Below are 22,509 nucleotides of genomic sequence, written 5' to 3'. Positions count from 1 at the left end.
AGATGATTCTTGGGCAAATTGTATATTTCATGACGACTGTGCAATCAGGGTCATATATATCCTTACAACCAAAGTGACAAAAAATGTGATTTTTTCACAACACATCCTTCGTCCTAGCTAAGTAACTAGCACTGTTTTTCTTGGTATGACACTCGACACACATTGTAGCTAGAAAGAACACGTAGACACGGTCTGTATCAAACTGAACAAATTCATCTTTGCTCTTTGGCGCGTTAAGCGAACTGTTTCGTTCAAAAGTGCCTTATTAATTTATCACGGATATATTATGTCTATTCTACGCTATGGCGTAATTATATGGGGCAACTCTGTTAACACCGATCGCGCTTTTGTGGCTCAAAAGAAATGCATCCGTACCCTTTGCGGAGTAGACAGACTTGAACCTCGTAAACCGTTATTTATTAAGCATAAACTACTATCCTTCCCTTGCCTCTATATTTTCGAGATATGCATTTTTGTAAAACTGAATATTGAACTATTCACCTTCATAGGAGACAAAGAAACAACACGGTCACACAGACGCTGTAGGTTAGCATTGCCAACTACTAGCAAGTTAGTACTTAGGAAAAAAAGCGCGTATTGTATGTGTATTAATATATTCAATAAAATACTCCAGCTGAAATAAAGATATTGCCTATTAATGAGTTCAAAAAGCATTGTATAAAATACTAATTGACAATTGTTTTTACAGTATAAACGATTTTTTATTGCATACGTTTTAAATGTTTATTGACATCTGAAGATCTTGTATAATTTTTCATTCTATTTATTATTATTATTTTGTAATTTTAATATGTTAATGCTGTTGACTCTTACATTATTTTTTATTAGTTGATGTCAAATTATATTTAATCTTGTAAATCTAATTCATTTTAAATGACTGAGTGATCTAATCAAGTAATCACTGACAACTGTTTTCACACGTCTACATAGACTGAATATATACACACAATGCTTGTAATTTAAGATATTATGTTACCATATGTTCATTGTGAATAAACGATTTCATTAATTCATATATTAGGTCACTAAGGCAATCATTATTAATTTTATGTTGACTTCTTATACTATCAAAAATAATTAAATTAGATGAGCCATCATTTTGCTTTTAAAGATCTAATGCCGAATATTCACCCCTTCTCTCCACTGTTGAATTGATTACATAATTTATGTTTTCCCTACGTTTCCCATACTTGTGATGAAGATTGAGTAAGCCGCTCTCCGGGACGCCATCAAATAACACGGGACCGCACACCGGGACCCCAGGATCTACGGGATTAGCGGGATTACCACTACTTACTGCTGTCGCATGCATTATTCATTGCAACTTTATTTAATAAAAGTGTCTAACAGTTTATTTTTATCTTTGGTTTGAACATTTGGTAGATACGAATTTTAACATTGTTATCACTGCGCACGTGCGTCACACTCCCACTCCTCCGCACGTGGGCCCACTGTCTTTATTCTGAGGGCCCACTTATTAACAGTCCGCGCCGGACGCTATCGGCCTAGCTCATATAGAGCTAACGAAAGGAGAGTCTAGCCAGTGACCGACCACGTTAGAGGCATATTGTGCAGACGCAGGTGCGTCAGTTTGAAGCTAGGTGGCGCACAGAACACCTGCGGCCATACTTTACAATTATGTCGGAGGGCTGCTGACTTGCAGCGAGTGTGCACATTTGCTGCAAAAATTGGCTATATCAGTCACCTGAGAGCGCACAAGCGACGCTCTCATCGGTAGAACTCAGTCGCTGTGGTCGAAAACGGCTAGGAGATGATGATGATGGGCCCCTTTAATTATACTGGTCTCATTAGTTATTATCAAGTTAGTAGGTCGTATTAGTTAGCATCAAAAGTACCGTATCAGACTATGCGTCAAAAGTATTCTCTGATAGCTTAACAAAATTAAAACAGAAATCTCTGTTCAAAGGTAGCAAATATGTATGATACTTTTGGCGCGTTGTTTTATACGATACTATTGAATTGATGTTGACTTGACATGGATACATCACTCGGTGAATGTAAATTTAGTTTCCTCTCTTCTGTTTGACAACATCTCTTATTTCTCTAGCCCGCCTATAGATTTAGACACGCCTTAGATCCTCATACCTATGTATAATTTTTAAATCCGGTCAGTCTCTTCCTAAGAATTTTAAGCAAATTTTTGTTTCAAATTGCATCACTTTAGCAGGACCTATAACTAGCTCTACACGGTGTATTCACCCGATTGAACTTTTAGTATCTTCCTATCTCAAACGTTTCGCTGGTTGTGTTGCCAGTTTCCAAACGTTTTTTTTAAACTACGTCGGTGGCAAACAATCATATGGCCCGCCTGATGGTAAGCAGCCTGCAACTCCAAAGGAGCTACATGCGTGTTGCCGACCCTAACACTCCGCACCCTCGTTGAGCTCTGACAACCTCACTCACCGTCAGGAACACAACACTATGAGTAGGGTCTAGTGATAATTGTCTGCGGTTTTCTGTAAGGTTGAAGTACCTCCCCAGTTGGGTTCTGCTCTAGATCTGGAATGACATCCGCTGTGCTGTGCCCTACCACACAAAGCGAGATGACATTCACAATGTCCATAGTAATCCATACCTCTCTTTTGGACGTAGTTTAAGGACGTACCGGGGTCCGAGCTTTGACCAAGCTCAACAAGTTTGCCAATGGATCAGATCCAGTGTTGAAAAAAAAGTTTATTTTACCTAAATATTTCAATAGGTTACATTAAGTGTCTCTAGAGCTTGCAAGCGATTAACTTTTTAGTTGCTCCGATTAATATCAAGGACTCCATCTTTTTCGCGAAGGCACTTCGTCGTATCCATAACCCCGTTTTAATAGCCTCATTAGCACACGAGTGGGGTTCTTTATCTGGCTTATGGGCGGGCGGGGGCGGCGCTTCCGTTTCCGTTTCCGTCACTCCGCGGCTTCCGGTCCCGCGGTGTGCACATCCGGTCGGAAAATTCATTTCTCATTTAACGAAAGATTTTTTTTTAATATTTTTTGTTTGTAACGGTACTATAATAGTACTAAATTGGCATCAAGACAATAAGAATATTGAACTCAAAACTTGCATTTAATTTGCTTTGATATGCACTAAACCACCAAACTAAAATTACTACCTGTTTTAAAATTATCTTTTTCATATTATGTTCACTGTGATAATAATGGTAAATTATTGTTGCAATCGATAATTAAGTGATTTTAAAGTGTGTGTGTGTGTGTGAGTGTTTTCAAAGACACTGTGTTTGTCACGGTCAAATAACATTGTCCCATTCGTGTGATGGTGACACCATGCTGTGGCTTAGCGCCGGCGACCGCCGCTTACACCACCTATACCACGGTAGGTATTTCTGAAGCAGATATGATATACATACATATATATTGTACAAGATAATAAAAAAATATATTAATATTAAATAAAACTAAACTAAACAAAGCCACAAATTAGAACTTAGTCAAACAACTGGACCCGCGCCCTTCCGTATGCAAAGGTGCCCATCACGCTAGTCGCATTGCCACACTGGATCGCGATAGACAGCCTCTGCATCAGGAAAGACCCGGAACGAGGGTCATGACATTCTTCCCTTAAACGCTGCCCCAATTCGCTCAAGAAAATCTTGGTCTCTGCACACCAAGACCCGGACGTCTCCATCGCTAACGGGATAAAAATATCCTTTGTCAGCAGCCATATTTATAACTTTATTAGACATTTTTAGGCCTAGTCACATGCGCCATCCAGGGTTAGCCACTAACTCGGAGTTAACCGTTAACACAGGGTTAAATTGTACTGGTAACTCCGGGTTTAACCGGTTAACCCCGGGTTTATAGTGGCTAACTAAAACTAAACTAAATCTAAACTAATAAACTAAGTTAAGCCAATCAATTACTCATACCATTTCAATGGCGTAGCGGTGAACAGAGTTGATGTTGTGCGTGACTTGGGAGTAATTCTAGATTCCAAAATGACTATGAGAAATCATGTAGACTCCATTGTAAACAGATCATATCGCAGTTTAGGCTTCGTCATGAGGACTTGTAAACCTTTCCAAAGCTTGTCATGTCTAAAAGTCGTATATTACGCATATGTGAGATCCATCCTTGAATATGCATCACCTATCTGGTCAGTGTGTTATGCTGTTCATAAAGACCGCATCGAAAAAATTCAAAAAAAATTTGTTGCTCATTTAAATTATAAATTCAAGAAAACATCTGCTGGGTACAAAGGTAACTGTCGGGAATATAATCTCCATTCACTCGAGGATAGGCGCAAAGTGGCTGACATGAGCCTACTTTTCGATATAATTAGAAATGGGTTAGACTGCCCTGAACTGTTATCTGGCTTATCGTTTCGAGTTCCAAGACGTCGAACTCGACACACAACTCTGTTTCATGTTCCCTTCCACTCCACTAACTATGGTTCTAACGCCGTCTTATCACGGATCCCACACTTGTATAACACCGAATTCTGCTCTGCCGATCCTTTTGTAGGGTCTAAGTATAAATTTAAAAAAGACATATATTCCGTTTTGCTCAGAGATAACGAAAATTAATATAAAATCCGTTTTGTATTATTTTTGCCACTTGTTCTAATTCGTTCGTAAAATAAGAAAACAAGTACAAATCTTACAATAATAATATCTAAGTAGGCATATCATAACTTCTTCAAGCTATGTGTTGATGGGTACTAGGGAAATGCAATGCAATTTGTTAGAGGTATTTTTTTTTTTTTAAAGGAGTTTCTTTCTAAATGTTGAAATTTTTATTTCTTACTACCTAATTCTACCATTAATAAAAATTCAGTTCAAATACTATGTTCAGGTATTTATTTGGATATGTTACTAATGCAAATTTTATGGTCTTTTGCGAAAAGTAAATTAAACTCGATTATTCATTAAGTACATATTTTACAACCGGTACGTATTTTTAAGGTTTCGAGCATTTGTGTGTATATTGTACATTTTCGTCGTTTTTAATTTTTTTGTTATTTTACTTTGTTATATGTATTGCAATTTAATGGATGACTGTCATTGGCCTTCTTTTATGTAAGCATTTATATGTTTAGTTATATTTACGGCTGTTGTTATCCTGAATACCAATAAAATAAAAAATAAATAAAATAACCCGTAAGTGGCCCTAAGGTAGTTAACCTAACATTCGTGTCACACACGACGTTGTGAAATGCGTTATCTTACACTTTGTTTGTTTTTATTTCTCTGTGGCGCCTAAATGGCGACGAATTGTTTAGCTCCATCACCACGGCTATCACAACTCATCACTGTCACGACTGTCACATTAAATATTACAGACAGAATAAATCGACTTTTTCATAAACAGTTTTTGTGCAATACAGTTCGAATGAGTGGCTTACCTAACCGAGCCGTGTTTTGCGACCTAGGTAAAATGCGGAAGCCGTTTTAAGCAAGCCCATAAGCTAAACAAACTTGACACTTGTAATAGCTAAGTGGACGCCTCTTTTCAACTCCTTTAGTTACAATGGACTTCCACTTGTTTTACAAATAACGTGCTTTCGTCAAACAGGAATACTTGGTTCTGTGCACAATGTTTGTTTCTGCGTGGGTAACAATAGTTGGCACTCACTATTTATGTTTGTTTTAGATCCATACGCGTCGCTAAGTTGTCGCGGCAGCGGTGCTACTGCGGGCGGGCAAGTGCAGCTCTGGCAGTTCCTGTTGGATGAACTGGCTCAGGGTGCACCCGGAATCTGCTGGGAGGTGAGCTACATACTCATATAATACATTATCTTCGTAGGTCTGATGTGGGCGAAACGTGGTCATAGAGGCATACTAATAAAATCACACCTAATTTCGGAAGTAAAAAATTATCTAAAATAGCCTTATACTTGATTGAGAAGATGAGAAATCAGACAGCCCGATTCGAGCTCTAAGATACGTCAAACATTTGCTAAACATACGATATGGATTAGATGTCAGTGTCATAAGTGATGTTTCTTCAAACAAAATCGTCATTTTTGACACTGATCCGATCCATATCGTATCTTTAGGAAATGTTTGACGTATTGTAAAGTTCGACTTGGGCCGAAAGTCAAAGTTGCTTTGTGTAGCCCTGCTACGGCGTAGCAAAGGGTACGTAGCTGGGCTACGTGGTGAAGTATGTTAACATGTTAGTTATCGAAAGCCTTTTTTTCGTACATAGTAAGGTTTTCAGTATGCTTGATCGAAACTGAATAATGCAGCGGAAAAAATAGCGTATCAAAAATATTAAGTATTTTAGCAAATTTAGTGTCGGTATCGAAATGAATTATGACCGATTTAAGATGTTTGAAAAAATAAAACTCTGGTTGAACTAGTATTTTATCTTCGTGAAGGGTTCTCCAACGGACGGCGAGTTCCGCCTGAGCGACCCCGACGAGGTGGCCCGCCGCTGGGGCCGCCGAAAGCAGAAGCCGTCCATGAACTATGACAAGCTGTCGAGGGCTCTGCGCTACTACTACGACAAGAACATCATGAGCAAGGTGAGAATCATGTATCTTAGAATAATAAAGTATAATACAAGGTATCGTGTTCTGATCAGGAAAAAATAGAAGATTTTTTTTGTCGCAAACCCTCCATACAAAGACCAAAAAATGTTTACATACATTTTTCTTCTTTTTTTGCCTAATCAAAACACGTATCGCATATGCCCTTAAACGGATCTCCACTATGTGTGTTACATCTTGTATTTAAAACTAGGTATAAACTGAGATAGATGTCATATATTAAAGAAAAACGTTAGAGACCAAGTGGTTTTATTTAAAACGGATCGGATGGATCGATTGACTCACCTAATCTGCTTTCGGACATATTCTTTCGATATCCAGACCGTCGAACGCGTTCCTTTAACTTATTCTCAATACCTTCCAACCGAACTGTGTAAGCGAAGAACAGATTTCTCGTAAGAGCATGCAAAAGTTATAATCAGAAGTACTCTGATATTGATATATTTAATTCTACCTTACCTAAGTTTGTTTCTGCAATTAAGAACATAAATAAATAAATAACAGTAATAAAAAATAAATAAAAAAAAGTAGTAAATATTAAATCTAATGATTTGTATTCTCTAAGATAATGAGCTGCATGTAAATTAAGTATAAGCAAGGTATAGCGTCTTTCTTTTCTGTTGTTAAAGTTTAATAATCTTACCTAAACCTACTTTACAAATTCATAGAAGTTAAACCAAATTGTATAAGTCTGGTTTGAGCAACAAAAAATGTTATTATTCTATAAGTGGAAACTGTTATGGCTTGTGTGTATTCTATATTTGTTTAAACATATGTTTTATTTTTCGCTCTTTGTTTCCCAATAATAATAATAAAAACTGATGAAGTCCTTCAGTGGTGAAGAGTAGATAAAAATAATTCGTTTAGTTCCCAAAGTTGTGTATATAAAACTAGTTCAATGACGCCATTTTTTTCTTCCTACCTTCTCACGGACCCCACCCCAGTGCCACGGTCTACACGTTGTACTAATTTCAGAATTGTCCAAAAATACGTCGTTTTTTTTTACTGCGGTATATTGTTTATACTCGTAGCTTTTCAGTAATATTAATATGGTGCTACTTTGCCGCACTAGTGCGGGAATAAGCACTTGCCAATTAAGCCCATATGGACTGTAAAACGTAGTACTCTTTACTCCCTTCCGTTGTGTTTTAATTTATCACCACTCGTTGCGATTTTCTAAATAACTATTAAGAAACGTTTGCTTTTGTGTATCAAAATTACTGGGGAATATTTTGACAGAGATACTACGTTTTGTTCTATTACATTAAAATTACATTCAATTTGAATTCTGAATTACTTTTTGTAAAAGACGTGTAAGTAAAATATTTCAAAAAAGAATTAGTTAACGTATTTTGATCGACTCTGTACTTCAGTTTAATTTAAGCCAATTTTATATTCACCAGGCAAGTTTTTTTGAATGGTTCGTAACATATGCTTAACCTTTCTCGTTTAGGAGCGTTTACCCCAGGTTTAGATTTAGGAAATTTAATGTTTTGTTTAATTATATATACTTATACAAGTTACCTACATTTAATGAACACAAAAAAATCGGGTGTTATGAATAATTTTATTTCATGAAACGAAGAAAATCTATCTTGTTTGACCTATTTAATAACTTACTTATGTATGTGCATACACGTTTCATTAGGATACTTTGAGGTTGATATCGAGACGTCTTTAAATGAACAATAAGAATGCAAAATTGATTTGTTCCTTTATCACGTACCGTGTCGATAAAATAACCGAATTATTTCAAATGTCCGAAGTTTTTTTACTCTTAACATTTGTCTGGATTTTAAGGGCGTCTGTGAAATAGACGGTCAAAAATAAACAAAACGTTCGCATCTTGTTGATAATTAATTAGCTTTTACGATGACTGCAGATTTTAGCAGGTCCCTCCCAATTTCAAGCTCCGCCTCCGTGGCCTGGCTTAGTTTACAGAATGTCTTATGTCCCTCGAAATTCAGACTAACTTATGCTATTTAAAATTTCGACAGTTATTACACCCTCCACTCCACTTGTAAATTATAGCGTCAAATAAAACGAACTCATTTGCATAAGCGAGTTAAAAGGAGCGCAGTTTGAAATGTAGCGCGATCTCTTGGTGCGAGCTTTTATAAGTTTCTTTATTTGTTTGTGGCGTTATAAATCATGTATATGTTGTTTTGTAATAAGAAGTGATCCACACATATTTAAATATTAAGAATATAATCGGATAACCGAGTTTTTCCCTGACAATATGAGTTCCTAATATTTGTTTGGTCTGTTTTACATCGTATATTTAAATTTTTAGACGTCATAGTTAATGACAGGAATTACCAGTCGTAAATAGAGGTAACTAATAAATCCAGTACGTACAATTTGGTCATGCCTTATAAATAAATACGAAAGTAACTTTGTCTGTCTGTGTCTTTGCTGAACCGATTTAGATAAAATTTGGTATGTGGATAGTTTGAGGTCTGAGGACGGACATTGGATAGTTTTTATAAATCATCACCATCATCCCCATCCCACGCAGGCGAAGTCGCCGACAGAAGCTAGTATTTTATAAACCTGCCTCTTAAGACATTTAACTTTATTTAAACAATAAATACTATATAGGCTTTTCGCTAATTTTACAGTTTGATTTTAATGCCATAGCAGCAATTGTGGCAATGTGCTCCAGTTTGTAACTTTTTTCTTGTTTTCGCATTCATCACAAAGGTTTTTTTTTTCTTTATTACCAACGGTGTTAAGGTTGACTCACGCTACACAGGGGCAGGGCCGGGCCGGAGCTTCCGGCGCTTCGTTTTCTATGGAAAGCATTACGTCATCACCGGAGCTCTGTAGTGGCCCGGTGCGGGCTCGGACCGGAGACTAGCCGGTCATGCTATGAGCAAAAATCGGACTTCCCGGAGCCTCCGGGCCACCCGGTGACTCAATTCTTCCTTTCGGGTGATATTCCACTAGTCTAAGATCTTTGTCCAATGTGCATTGCGTCTCACTCTCTCATTAAGCAAAATGTCAGACGCAAATACACATTGGACCAAGATGAAAAACCAGAATACCACCCTTCGCAATGTGCATGCTCGGATGTGTCGGTATATATTTGCCAAAATAAGAAGGTTACAAAACGTCATAAATTTGTTTGTTAAATATGGATGGTATAGCCAATACATTACTTGGTCGGGTTATATTTTACTCGGCGCAGAGAGAAGTTAATTAACAATGACTGCCAATCTCTATATGAAACCAAATTTCTGTAAATAAAGCTACACAATTCTACATATTGCCGGTTTTGTGGAAAGCAATAAAAAAATAGTACTTATATTTATTTTAGTCACGCTGGCTCCACATTTTACTTGAGATAGTTGATAGCGCCAGACAAGTTGCCTAAGAATTTGTTACCAATTTTAATAGTAAATGAAGTGGAATAAAAAAATGTTCAGAAGAAGCAGAGCTTTAAGAACTAAATACTGCCCTTTCGTACATATTGTCGGATTATCATATTATTGACAATGAAATAAATTATATAACAAAAGAATAACGTACTATAAGTATATATAAGTCGTTACGTAGCCGCCTGTTGTCTGCCTCTACATTTAATCAATTGTTTGTTTTTTATTTTCTTTTGTATCTTTTTACTGAGGTGTTCCAATAAAGAGTATTCTATTTATACATCTATCTATCTATCTATCTACGCAAGGTTTATTACAAGCGACTTAGTTAAGTATTTATTTGACCTATATATATTTCCCGAACAACGCGGTATCCGTGAAGATTCAGTCTTTATTATTTACTTTTCCATGTTAGGTGTTACTACATGAAAGTCGCGACGGTCGCAACACGGGCGACTCGGATATATACGTCAAAATTATATAAGTTGCATAATGTCTTGATTTATTTTGTGAAATACGGAGGTGTTGCGGAAATGTAATTTAGTCGGATTATATTAAATGAGATATCTAGTAATGTTACTGCTTGTAAAAATTATTCATTAATGAGCATGTAGGTTATAAATTAATATAAATATACTAATTTTTTCTCATATTCCCACGTATTACTTTTCATTTCGTACGAAGTTATATATAATGAAATATCTCGTTAATAAATTTGTAGATTACGGGAAACTATTTCTTTCTTACTTAATTTAGAGTCCAACTGATCTTCTGTAAATCTGCCAGCAGAGAGTACGAACATCATATTTCAGTGCAGTTATTGAATTACTCATAAAGGTGCCTATATTTCATTTGCAATCTGTCGTTGGCGATATTAGGTATTGCTAACTGCTCGCGTACGATGCATTCTCCTGAAATAGATAGGCCATACATTTTTTCAGGCTGTAGAGAGCAGCACTAGCATGTATTATAAACCTGAGAGTAACTTATGCATACTATGCCTTAAACAGTTTTTTGACAAGTTTTCACTATGGCATTGATGCTTGATGATGATGATTGATCAAGGCGTTTTGGTTACAGATGGTCTAACGCGAAACGAAATTTCGTTACCTATCTGCCTCTCTGTCTATCGAATATGCAAGAATGATGGAGGCAGAAACCACAATTTAGATTTTCCATTTCGCGGTAGGCCCCGTGTGCGTTAGTAACGCCCTCTACGCAGAGTTTTGCGTAATATTCCCTATTTTATGCCTATTATTATTGTAACTACTGATTCTACTGAAATAATACAATAATACTCTTCGTATGTTTTATTGTTCTTAAATTAATGATTAAGACGTGGAACGCATAATTTCGTCAGGGGGAAGGGGAAGCCTATGTGCCTCTCTTTCGCACAAAGAAAGATCGCGCAGTGATAGAGAGGCGAATAGATGAACTAATGAAGTGGTTCGCGGTTATAGCCCTTACTGTATTGTAGTATCGTAAGTGTCAGGATGTCAGGACCATGATAGCTATTTATAACGATATAAATAGCTATCATGGTCCTGACATCCTGACGCTTACTCCCAGTTTTAGTACCTTTTTTGTATTATTTGGTACATGACATCAAAAAAATTTTACCTCGCTAAAAATCGAGAAATATTGAAAATAATGTGGTCAAAAAAGTTACAGTTAGAATACACTTTGTATGTGCACAGTGGTGCAGCCACTCAATGTGAACCGGGCCTTCAATATAGTTCAACAGTTAATATTTTTGGCTAAAACAGTTATGTATTTTAGAGAAGTGGAAATCTTGAGCCTTTCGAGGGTTTGAAGACACGAGGGTTAAACAATTTTTTCTAACGACTGAAACACAACATTTTTTATAGTACATATGGTACTACTTTACCGCACTAGGGCGTTAATTAGCACTTTACGCGCCTATGTCGAAAATTTAAAGTGCCATATGTACTGTAAAACGTTGTATATGTGCGAATAGATAATTGGCAACTCGTTTCGATTTAAAACACTCCTTTCGATCGTGTTTTAATTTACTGCCACTGGTTGTGAATAATTGAACTCGTTATGAATTAATGTATAATTACCACACCAACGCCAAAAAATATTTAAACTTCAAAATCATCACAAGTCGTCGTCGTCGTTAATTTTACATTCCTAGGTGATAAAATATTTCAAAATTTGAATGATTAAATTACTTTGCATTTCTTGTGAATAAAATGTAAGTAACTTTCCCATCCGTTTTTAAAGAATAACAGCAATACATGCGAAAGACCGACTATGACTGTTAACCACCGAATCCCAGCGCTCAAAATGTATTCCACTGATGTCATGCTTAAAACAATCCAACATTTTGAGAATTATATGGTTAGTTATAATTTTTTACCCCTCTCATTTCTTGAAAATATAAGTAATTATGTTGAAACTCAGTAAGAGTTGCTGAAGAGATGCTATCTAGCAACCCTTACTGGACTTGTACTCCCTAACTATAGAGCTATTTTTTAATAAGTAAAAAGAAATGCAAAAAAGCAGTTACTTCTTTTACAGTCAAATATCCATTAACTTTATAACTTTTTAATATTTTGTGTTCTACGTTGTATCGATATACGTGTACCCGAAGTCGATAAATGAGAACTCTCTATGACAGTTCAAGAATGCCACAATAATTCCGGTCTCTGTTAATAATAGTTTGCCACCTTATTGACGTGCATTTTTACATATCAAACAAAAAATAAATAAAAAATATTGAATGTGGATACATTCATCCTCCTTAGACGTGGCTGCTACAGTCTTCACGATTTTATTTGCCGTGTGATCATCGCTTTCCAGTTGCAGCTTGGTGCCATCGAGGAATGTCCATAGTATATGAAAAAAGAAAAATGTTTATAATACCATTCATTGTATCACAATATCGACTAAGTACTACTAGAGGGCACCTTTAACCTTATTTTGGCAATGTTAAATATCCTTACAATTGTCTATTAATGATAGTTTTCAGTAAGTAGCTCATAATTGGGTAGTTTCTCCCCTACACCCTAAATTCATCCAACGAAATAAAATGTTCCGTAGGGTATACATGGTGGCCTATTTAGATCGTTCAGTTTTTTTTTTTTTTTTTTATTATGCGTTTAAAATTTTGGGTCCAGTCCCCGCGAAGTGTACGGGCGGCTGGATCCGTAAGGTCTGTGTGATGTTTTATATCTCTAATGAATTAATTATGTGACACTGGGATGATGTTGTGTTGTTATGAAAGGTGATGGTGGTAATGAATGTTAAGATATGAAGATGGATGGTGTAGATGAGTTGTTATGTGTTGTTGAACTTTTTTAAACTGTTGATTATGGTCCTGGATAGATTGCAAAATGAGGTCAATGTACTTTCTCTGCTAATGAGGTCTGGGAGGCTGTAAGGTTGAATTTGGAGATTATGACAGATGATTTCATGATTGAATCTTGCTATGCTGAATTTTGGGCATGATCGTAGAAGGTGGTCTATTGTTTGTGGGGTGTTTCCGTCACAGGGGCAGAGATCGTCGGTGATAATTTTCATTCTTTTTAGGTATTTCTTGTGGTAGCCGTGTCCGGTGAGAATTTGGGTTAGATGGAAGGAAATGGTGGTCTTGTTCCGGAGCTCTTTGATGTGGTTAAGAGTTGGTAGCCAGTTCTTTAGGTGCATTCCGGTGGTAGAGGTGAGGTAGTCATTGCAGTGCGCTTTTTGTGTTTCAGTTTTACAGAGGTGCTTAATGTAGGAGATGGGAAAGTGGTCAAAGTCGGGTGCACGGTGGAGAGTGGCGGCGTTTTTGGCTTCCTGGTCCGCTTCCTCATTTCCAAGCAGTCCTGCATGGGCCTTGATCCAACAGAACTGTATTGTGCCTCCTTGTGTGATTTGGTGGATTTTCCGATGAATGCTGTTGACTATGCGGTTTGTGCTGTTTCTATTGGCGATTTCCTGTAATGCTGACAAGGAGTCGGAAAACACGGTGCAATGGGTTATTTGGAGGTGGATACATGTTTCGCAGGCAGTGTCTATGGCTACGCATTCGGCTTGGAATACGGAACAGAATTTATGTAGCTTTTTGCGTTTGATTGTGTGTCGGCCATCAGGGTGGTGTATTATGACTGCTGCTCCGACCCCTCCGTCATGTTTGCTCCCGTCGGTGTAGATTCGGTATGTATTTATGTAGATCGTTCAGTATGGGAAAGTTTGAAACTATAACACATACGAAGATCTGTTCCTAGGAATCATGCCATCGATTTTCTATATATAAAGACGGGCCAATAACACCTGCTTTGTATCTACTGTTTTATTTTTGAAGATTCTATACCTATGTTATAATTATCACCTACTAAGTTTTTGAAATTAACAAAACTAAAGCTATTTTAGTCTAACAAGCATATTGTTATACTTTCTCTTTCACATATGTAAACTATTGAATGAAAAACAATAGCCCATAGGTAAGCCCATATAATATACCCAGGGGTCGGACAAAAAGTGCGGATGACGTCAAACCACTTATAGGTGATTTCAAATAGTATTTTTGATTTTCATAAACAATTATCACTTATCATTTATCAACCTCTTTATTAAACGATATCGCCACTTGAAATGAGTAAGTACGTTTTTGACTGACACATGTCAATCAGATGAACAATAAATTGACTTCGTTATTGTTTAGCTATTGTATCCTCACGATTATATTTAGCTAAAATTTATATTTACTAATGTATAAGAAAACGCTCTAAAATGTCATCTTTACTCGAATATTGTGGCAATTTTCTGTTTTTGGAGGTACGTGACAAACACGTATACTGCTAATCTTACCTACTGTTCCCACTTTTGACTATTAAACCTATTTATCTGAGGATCCCACAAACTTGTTCTAACTAATTTCAAATAATTATACCTTATGGTAACAAGTTTCGTGAAATTTATTTTATTCACTACATCACCCTACCACCTGTATTATTAATTCCATGGATTTATTTACGATTATTTTGTTACTTCATTAATACTACTTTGTTACTACATGTCACACGGAAGTTTAAATACAAACTCAAACATCATCCTGTGTGCAAGATTACGTCATTTTTACGTCATCCGCACTTTTTGTCCGACCCCTGAATATACCTAAGCCCTAACTCGTAAAATACTTGTCAAGGAGAAGTTATATTCTAATCTTCATGAACACGTTTCACCAAATAGCACTGTTTAAATGCAAATATAAAAATATACTATATGTAAAATATTTGAAGAGTTTCATCCATTATTCCTGGGATCCATTATCAGAAATAGATCTTGACTAAAATGAAGCTTAAAAAATAACTTGCAGAACAATCTCAACGAAGAAGATATCGCCAAACGTGAAATACGCGTAGTTGAGGTGTTCCGTCTGGTCTTCATCAGCAGTTCCACTTAATTAAATGTCACTCACTTTTTTAATGTAAATGCTTGATTTGTTGATACAACAACAAATATATACAGGGTGTTTATTTAGTCACCTGCAAATAATTTACGAGGTGAATAATAGGTCATACATTCCTTTGTACATCTCTACAAATCTTATGATATGAGCTCTGTTCATGGGTTCTGCTCGTTTGCCTCCTATATTAAAAAAAAATACTTCTACTTAACATAACGCCATTCCTTTGTACATCTCTATAAATCTTCTGATACGAGCTCTGTTCATGGGCTCTGATCTTATGCCTCCTATATTTAAAAAAATACTTCTACTTAACATAGCGCCATTTCTATGTACATATCTACAAATCTTAAGATACGACCTCTGTTCATGGGCTCTGCTCGTTTGCCTCCTGTATTTAAAAAATACTTCTACTTAACATAACGCCATTCCTTTGTACATCTCTACAAATCTTATGATATGAGCTCTGTTCATGGGTTCTGCTCGTTTGCCTCCTATATTAAAAAAAATACTTCTACTTAACATAACGCCATTCCTTTGTACATCTCTTTAAATCTTCTGATACGAGCTCTGTTCGTGGGCTCTGCTCGTTTGCCCCCTATATAAAAAAAAATTCTACTTAACATAGTGCCATTTCTTTGTACATATCTACTTATCCTATGATACAACCTCTGTTCATGGGCTCTGCTCATTTGCCTCCTATATTTAAAAAAATGCTTCTACTTGACATAGCGCCATTTCTATGTACATATCTACAAATCTTATGATACGACCTCTGTTCATGGGCTCTGCTCGTTTGCCTCCTGTATTTAAAAAAATACTTCTACTTAACATAACGCCATTCCTTTGTACATCTCTACAAATCTTATGATATGAGCTCTGTTCATGGGTTCAGCTCGTTTGCCTCCTATATTAAAAAAAAATACTTCTACTTAACATAACGCCATTCTTTTGTACATCTCTATAAATCTTCTGATACGAGCTCTGTTCGTGGGCTCTGCTCGTTTGCCTCCTATATTAAAAAAAAAAAATTCTACTTAACATAGTGCCATTTCTTTGTACATATCTACTTATCCTATGATACAACTTCTGTTCATGGGCTCTGCTCATTTGCCTCCTATATTAAAAAAAATACTTCTACTTAACATAGCGCCATTTCTATGTACATATCTACAAATCTTATGATACGACCTCTGTTCATGGGCTCTGCTCGTTTAACTCCTGTATTTAAAAAAATACTTCTACTTAACATAACGCCATTCCTTTGTACATCTCTATAAATCTTCTGATACGAGCTCTGTTCGTGGGCTCTGCTCGTTTGCCTCCTATATTAAAAAAAAAAATTCTACTTAACATAGTGCCATTTCTTTGTACATATCTACTTATCCTATGATACAACCTCTGTTCATGGGCTCTGCTCATTTGCCTCCTATATTTAAAAAAATACTTCTACTTAACATAGCGCCATTTCTATGTACATATCTACAAATCTTAAGATACGACCTCTGTTCATGGGCTCTGCTCGTTTGCCTCCTGTATTTAAAAAAATACTTCTACTTAACATAACGCCATTCCTTTGTACATCTCTACAAATCTTATGATATGAGCTCTGTTCATGGGTTCTGCTCGTTTGCCTCCTATATTTAAAAAAAAATACTTCTACTTAACATAACGCCATTCCTTTGTACATCTCTATAAATCTTCTGATACGAGCTCTGTTCGTGGGTACTGCTCGTTTGCCTCATATATTAAAAAAAAATCTACTTAACATAGTGCCATTTCTTTGTACATATCTACTTATCCTATGATACAAACTCTGTTCATGGGCTCTGCTCATTTACCTCCTATATTTAAAAAAATACTTCTACTTAACATAGCGCCATTTCTATGTACATATCTACAAATCTTAAGATACGACCTCTGTTCATGGGCTCTGCTCATTTGCCTCCTATATTTAAAAAAATACTTCTACTTAACATAGCGCCATTTCTATGTACATATCTACAAATCTTATGATACGAACTCTGTTCATGAGTTCTGCTCGTTTAGCTCCTACTTTAAAAAAATCGATTCTACTTAACATAGCGCTGTTTCTTTGTACATATCTACCAATTCTATGATAAGAGTATGACCTCTGTTCATGGGCTCTGCTCGTTTGCCTACTATATAAAAAAATCTACTTAACATACCGCTGTTTCTTTGTACATATATATCTACTTATCCTATGATAGGTACGACCTCTGTTCATGGGCTTTCCTCATTTGCCTCCTATATTTAAATAATACCAGACAAATGCGAGCCGGACTCGCCCATCTAGGGTACCGTAGTTTTTAGTATTTGTTGTTAATGCGGCAACAGTAATACATCATCTATGAAAATATCAACTAACTATCACGGTTTACGAGATACAGCCTGGTGACAGACGGATAGACGTACTGACAGCGGAGTCTTAGTAATAGGCTCCCGTTTTACCCTTTGGGTACTGAACCCTAAAAAGGAACTTTTACTTATCATAGCGCTCTTTTTGGATATACTGTATAGTAATATTGAATTTACTGCTCTTCTGACCTATTTCGGTACCTTTTATGTACCTACTTAGTACTTACCTACATACATATTAAGGTTATACAACTATTATTTCTAGAATCAAAAAATCAATACAAACAAACCTACGTAATATACACGTATTTTAAAAACATAATCCTCGAAACTCGAAAGCTCCTCTTTTTGTAAATGCAATGCAAATAAAACGCATTAAACTTAATCATGACGTCACGATCAAGTATCATTTAATAAGGGGCGTTTCGTGCGTAGATAACGATTGTCAGATTTGACTCTCATTTCTAACTTTTGTATTGCTTCAATGTTATGGGTCCCATAAAGACATGTTTCTTTTATAAAAACTTATTATCTAGCCTAGCCTTTTGGCAGTATTTTCTCGAGCTTTACGCAGTTGATTGAGGAAGCTGCCGTACAAGACAAAAGCATTTTCAAAGCGACTTTCTCTTAGAACACCCCATCTATCCGTCTATCTATCATAATTTATTTCAGGCAACTAGCGGCCCATAGATAAATACCTTAAGATTAGCATACACATTATAAAAATATATTTTAAAACTAAATACTACAAATCACATTATTTTACTGCGGCATGAAACTATTTATCATAAGACATACCCTTTGAGACTGTCTACCCATTGTTTTTGTATATGACAGCTACACATCCTTTCAGCAATGGCTTTTAGGAACTGCAAACTAATAATCTGATTGATTTTACCAGTGCAATCAGTCAACTTCGGGCAGCTTGTGGCATGCAGTTGGGGAGTAACGATCTCACGTACCCGAGTGTTCCTAGGGAGTTCTGTCATTCGAAGGAGGGTGGGTGGGACAGGATTATCTGCTTCTGGGTTGCCTTGGCCGGCCGGCCAGGGTGGAGTCGTTAGAGCTATAAGTTCCAAGGGTGGAAGTGCAAGACGCGAGTTGGCACAGTGGCTGTTACAGCCACTGGGTTGAAAGCGGCGCACGCCTCTCGATACCCCTGAGCCGCTCACACCAGTGTTACTCTTGAGCCATCCCATATGTCGCTTTTTGTGTCGTCTGCCGGAAATAAAATTGTATACCGTTTTATTAGGCAGGTGTCTGGTTTTTTAACCCATAGCTCAGTGTTTAGCCCATCGCTTTCACACAATAACCTAGTTTATTTTAGATTCCAACAACTCTCAATAGTCCTTACACCCTGTCGGGCCTGCCTCTGCGTGCGTCCTATGACATGGGCAAGGGCAGCATCAGCTCGGTGTACATCTTACATTTCATGAACGTGTCAAAAGGGCCTCTACGTTAGGTTAGGGCTCGGCGCACGCTTCTCAAAGGTCCGGAATACCATTGTTCCGTGATGGGAAAGACATACAAATTAAAATAATAATAATCGTTAATGCAATGCAGTGCTCTATTTGTCAAAGAAAATAAAATTGTTTCACACTCACAAAACATTCATTCTTATTTTTGCTTATTTTTTCATACATTAAGTATCTTTCTGTAAATAAGATCACAATTTTCTCTCTTGTCAGATTTATTTTACTATTTGAATAACATGACAGCGTCAAATGTCGTAAAAAGTATACAAGTAAAAAGGTTTAAGAAAAGAGTCCGCAACATATTATTTATTAGACCTATTAGCAAAGAATATCATATTAGTACGGTCGTGGAAATTGATTCTTTAGCAACTTGCGGTTCAAGTAAATTTGGCTGTACATACTTATGGTAAGAGCTGTCCATTGTAACGTGACACGTTAACTGCTAAAGAATCAATTTCCTCGACTGTACTTACAAGCTAAGCCTAAAGTGCCATGGCAATTAATGCAAGCTTACGAATAAATACAAAAACCGGACAAGGGCGAGTCGGACTCGCCCAACGTGATTCCGTAATTTTTTTAGTATTTGGTTTTTTATATACTACGTTGGTGGCAAACAAGCATACGGCCCACCTGATGGTAAGCAGTCTCCATAGCCTATGTACGCCTGCAACTCCAGAGGAATTATATGCGCGTTGCCGAGCCTAACAACCCTCCTTCCCCTCGTTGAGCTCTGGCAACCTTACTCACCGGCAGGAACACAATACTATGTTGTTATAGTGGCAACAGAAATACGTCATCTTTGAAAATTTCAACTGTCTATCACGGTTCATGAGATACAGCCTGGTGACAGACGGACGGACGGACGGACGGACAGCGGAGTCTTAGTAATAGGGTCCCGTTTGGGTACGGAACCCTAAAGATGAAAACTGCTGCCATGTTACTATACATTTAAGAAACACAGAAAATCTGGAATTGACATATTGAAAAAAATATATTGTTATCTTCTTCTGCACGACTTTTTAGTATGAGGAAGCTACTTAGGTACGTAAGGCTACCCTCGATTCATTTGTTATGAGGGGGCCCTCGGCCTTAGAGCACGCATAGCACAAGGGCTACGCCCGACTTTCTCAATATGAGGCCGCCGCTGTAGCCCGACGTCAGAGCGTTCATATCATTTCGGGCTAGCATGACGGGCTACGCAAGACTCCTTTGCCATCTCACTTACTTAAAAAAAATCTTAAATTTAATACTCTTTTACTTGAATAACCTTTTCACTTTTAGTTACATGTATGGCGTGCCTAAAAATTATATTTTTATACATTTGAACTTCTAAACTAAGTAGTAGCTTACCATCAGGCCGGCCACCAACGTAGTATAAAAAATACCTACTTTCCACTTTTCTCTTTTGGTTATCTTATAGTTTTTGAGTAAAATAGCTGTGACATACGGACAGACAGATAGACAGACAGATGGACATGACGAAACTGTAAGGGTTTTTGCCATTTTGGCTACGGAACCATAAAATGCACACTGTAAATTTCAACTACCTAACCCACTCGTATTATAGATCAAAAATTCCTTTTCCGCAAGAAGTAAGTAAGCCAGTAGGTAAGTAGTTTATTTTTTGTACTTGTTAGACAATTCTATCTTAGTGTACCGAACTTAAAGGTTATTTTTTTTACTTTGAGAGCGCACCACCGACATTCTTAGTGGTGTACGCGTATTTCTCTATAGCTGAATGTTTGTAGATGATTATCTTATATCGATGCTTTAAAATGTTGTGGTATTCCTACAGCCATTTTAAATATCTTCTCTTTTAAACTTAAGTTTTTCATGCATTCCTGAAACGGAACAAGTCTATGATAGGATTGATGGGAGAAAATAATGCAAAAACGCGGCATTAAGCAAAATGATCATTTGTGATTCAGGGTTAATATCTATCGGGTATCACTGAACCCCAACGGATATATTTTTGCAATACAACACAAATGCACACCTCAATAGAAGAAAATAATACTGAAAAACAATAGGCCTGTCTACTCGCTAAGAAGCACTTAGGGCAGCTTGTGATGAGTCAATCTCTAAGTAATCTGCCTAGTTACCTACCTCAAAACGAGACCGCTTTTCCATACAAACGTAGTCCCCATTACGGATAATATTTTTACAGTAGGTACATATGTTGCTACTTTACCGCACTAGTGCGAAAATTAGCATATTACGTTACTGTGTCGAACATTTAAAGAGCCATGTACTGTAAAACGTTGTACGATACATGTGCGAATAAGTAATTCGCAACTCGTGTCGATTTAAAACACTCCCTTCGGTCGTGTTTTAATTTATCGCCACTTGTTTCGAATTTCCTATTTTTCGCACTTGTATCGTAATGTACTATTACAAAATTGGATGTAGAACGAAGGGAATATCAATATCCAGAGAGGAAAATGGGGACTATGTTTGTATGGAGAACCGGTCATCCCTTTTCCTTTTAATAGTTTAATATGCTTCGGCACATGATTATTTGAGACAATATACACGCATTGTATTTCCATTACCTTAAGCAGAGAACACGGTGGCTTCGAAAGAGTCTCGGGTCATGTGGAAATAAAGCTCTTCACATAATGTTGTGTAATTCTCCTTTTTCCGAAAGTGTCCGCGAAATGTCCAAATGCACAATTGCCCAGAGTATGCAGTATTCTCTTCATCAGCTATTATGGCAGCCAGGGCCAATATTTTGATTTTATTATTTATTTCTATATCGACTTGCTTCCCATCGAACCAATTTTTTCAATATGATTGACATTTGTGACATTTGTCATGAACAGTCCGTTATTTGGACGGCTCGGTGAGCTCGGACAGCCCGGCCCGGCCTGTCTCGCGCTCGGAGACTCAACGATAGTGTCAACGCATAGAGATACTATAATATAGAGATGATGGCCCGGTCGCCCCGGCCCCGGAACGGTCCGGCGACGGTGGCGCTCCTGAAAGTCCGTGTGACGGCTCGCTCCGGTCCGCCCCGGCCCGGTCCTGGCACTGTGTAGCGTGAGTCATCCTTTATTCTCCAAACACAAATATGTATCATGCTTTACGAGTAACAATGTATTTTCATTACTTAGGTCCACGGCAAGCGCTACGCCTACAAGTTCTGCTGGCGAGGGTTGGCAGCAGCATGCCAGGCGCAGACGCCCGACGCGCCGTGGCCGTATCTGGCGCCCCGGCTCGACCAGGCGCCACAGACGCCACAAGCGCCATCCGTGGCGCACGCCTCACACGCGCAAGTGCCCCATTTACCACCGCACTAGGCTTTTTTATGTGTTGATATCTAA

General features: G+C 37.3%; 1 protein-coding gene across 1 annotated transcript in view; it reads left to right on the top strand.

Annotated features, from left to right (window-relative positions):
* The window catches only part of LOC133515349 (DNA-binding protein D-ETS-6-like), a 47,011-nt gene extending 24,502 nt beyond the window's left edge, over positions 1-22,509 (top strand). Inside the window, exons 4-6 of the mRNA XM_061847874.1 lie at positions 5,639-5,754; positions 6,369-6,515; positions 22,300-22,509. Of these exons, the coding sequence (XP_061703858.1) occupies positions 5,639-5,754; positions 6,369-6,515; positions 22,300-22,485 (449 nt within the window). The 3' untranslated portion in view covers positions 22,486-22,509. The remainder of the gene's footprint in view (positions 1-5,638; positions 5,755-6,368; positions 6,516-22,299) is intronic.

Source organism: Cydia pomonella, chromosome 2 (genome assembly GCF_033807575.1).
Source record: "Cydia pomonella isolate Wapato2018A chromosome 2, ilCydPomo1, whole genome shotgun sequence".
Classification (NCBI taxonomy): domain Eukaryota; kingdom Metazoa; phylum Arthropoda; class Insecta; order Lepidoptera; family Tortricidae; genus Cydia; species Cydia pomonella.
Note: the sequence above shows the minus strand (reverse complement) of the source record. Positions and strands in the feature narration are given on the sequence as shown.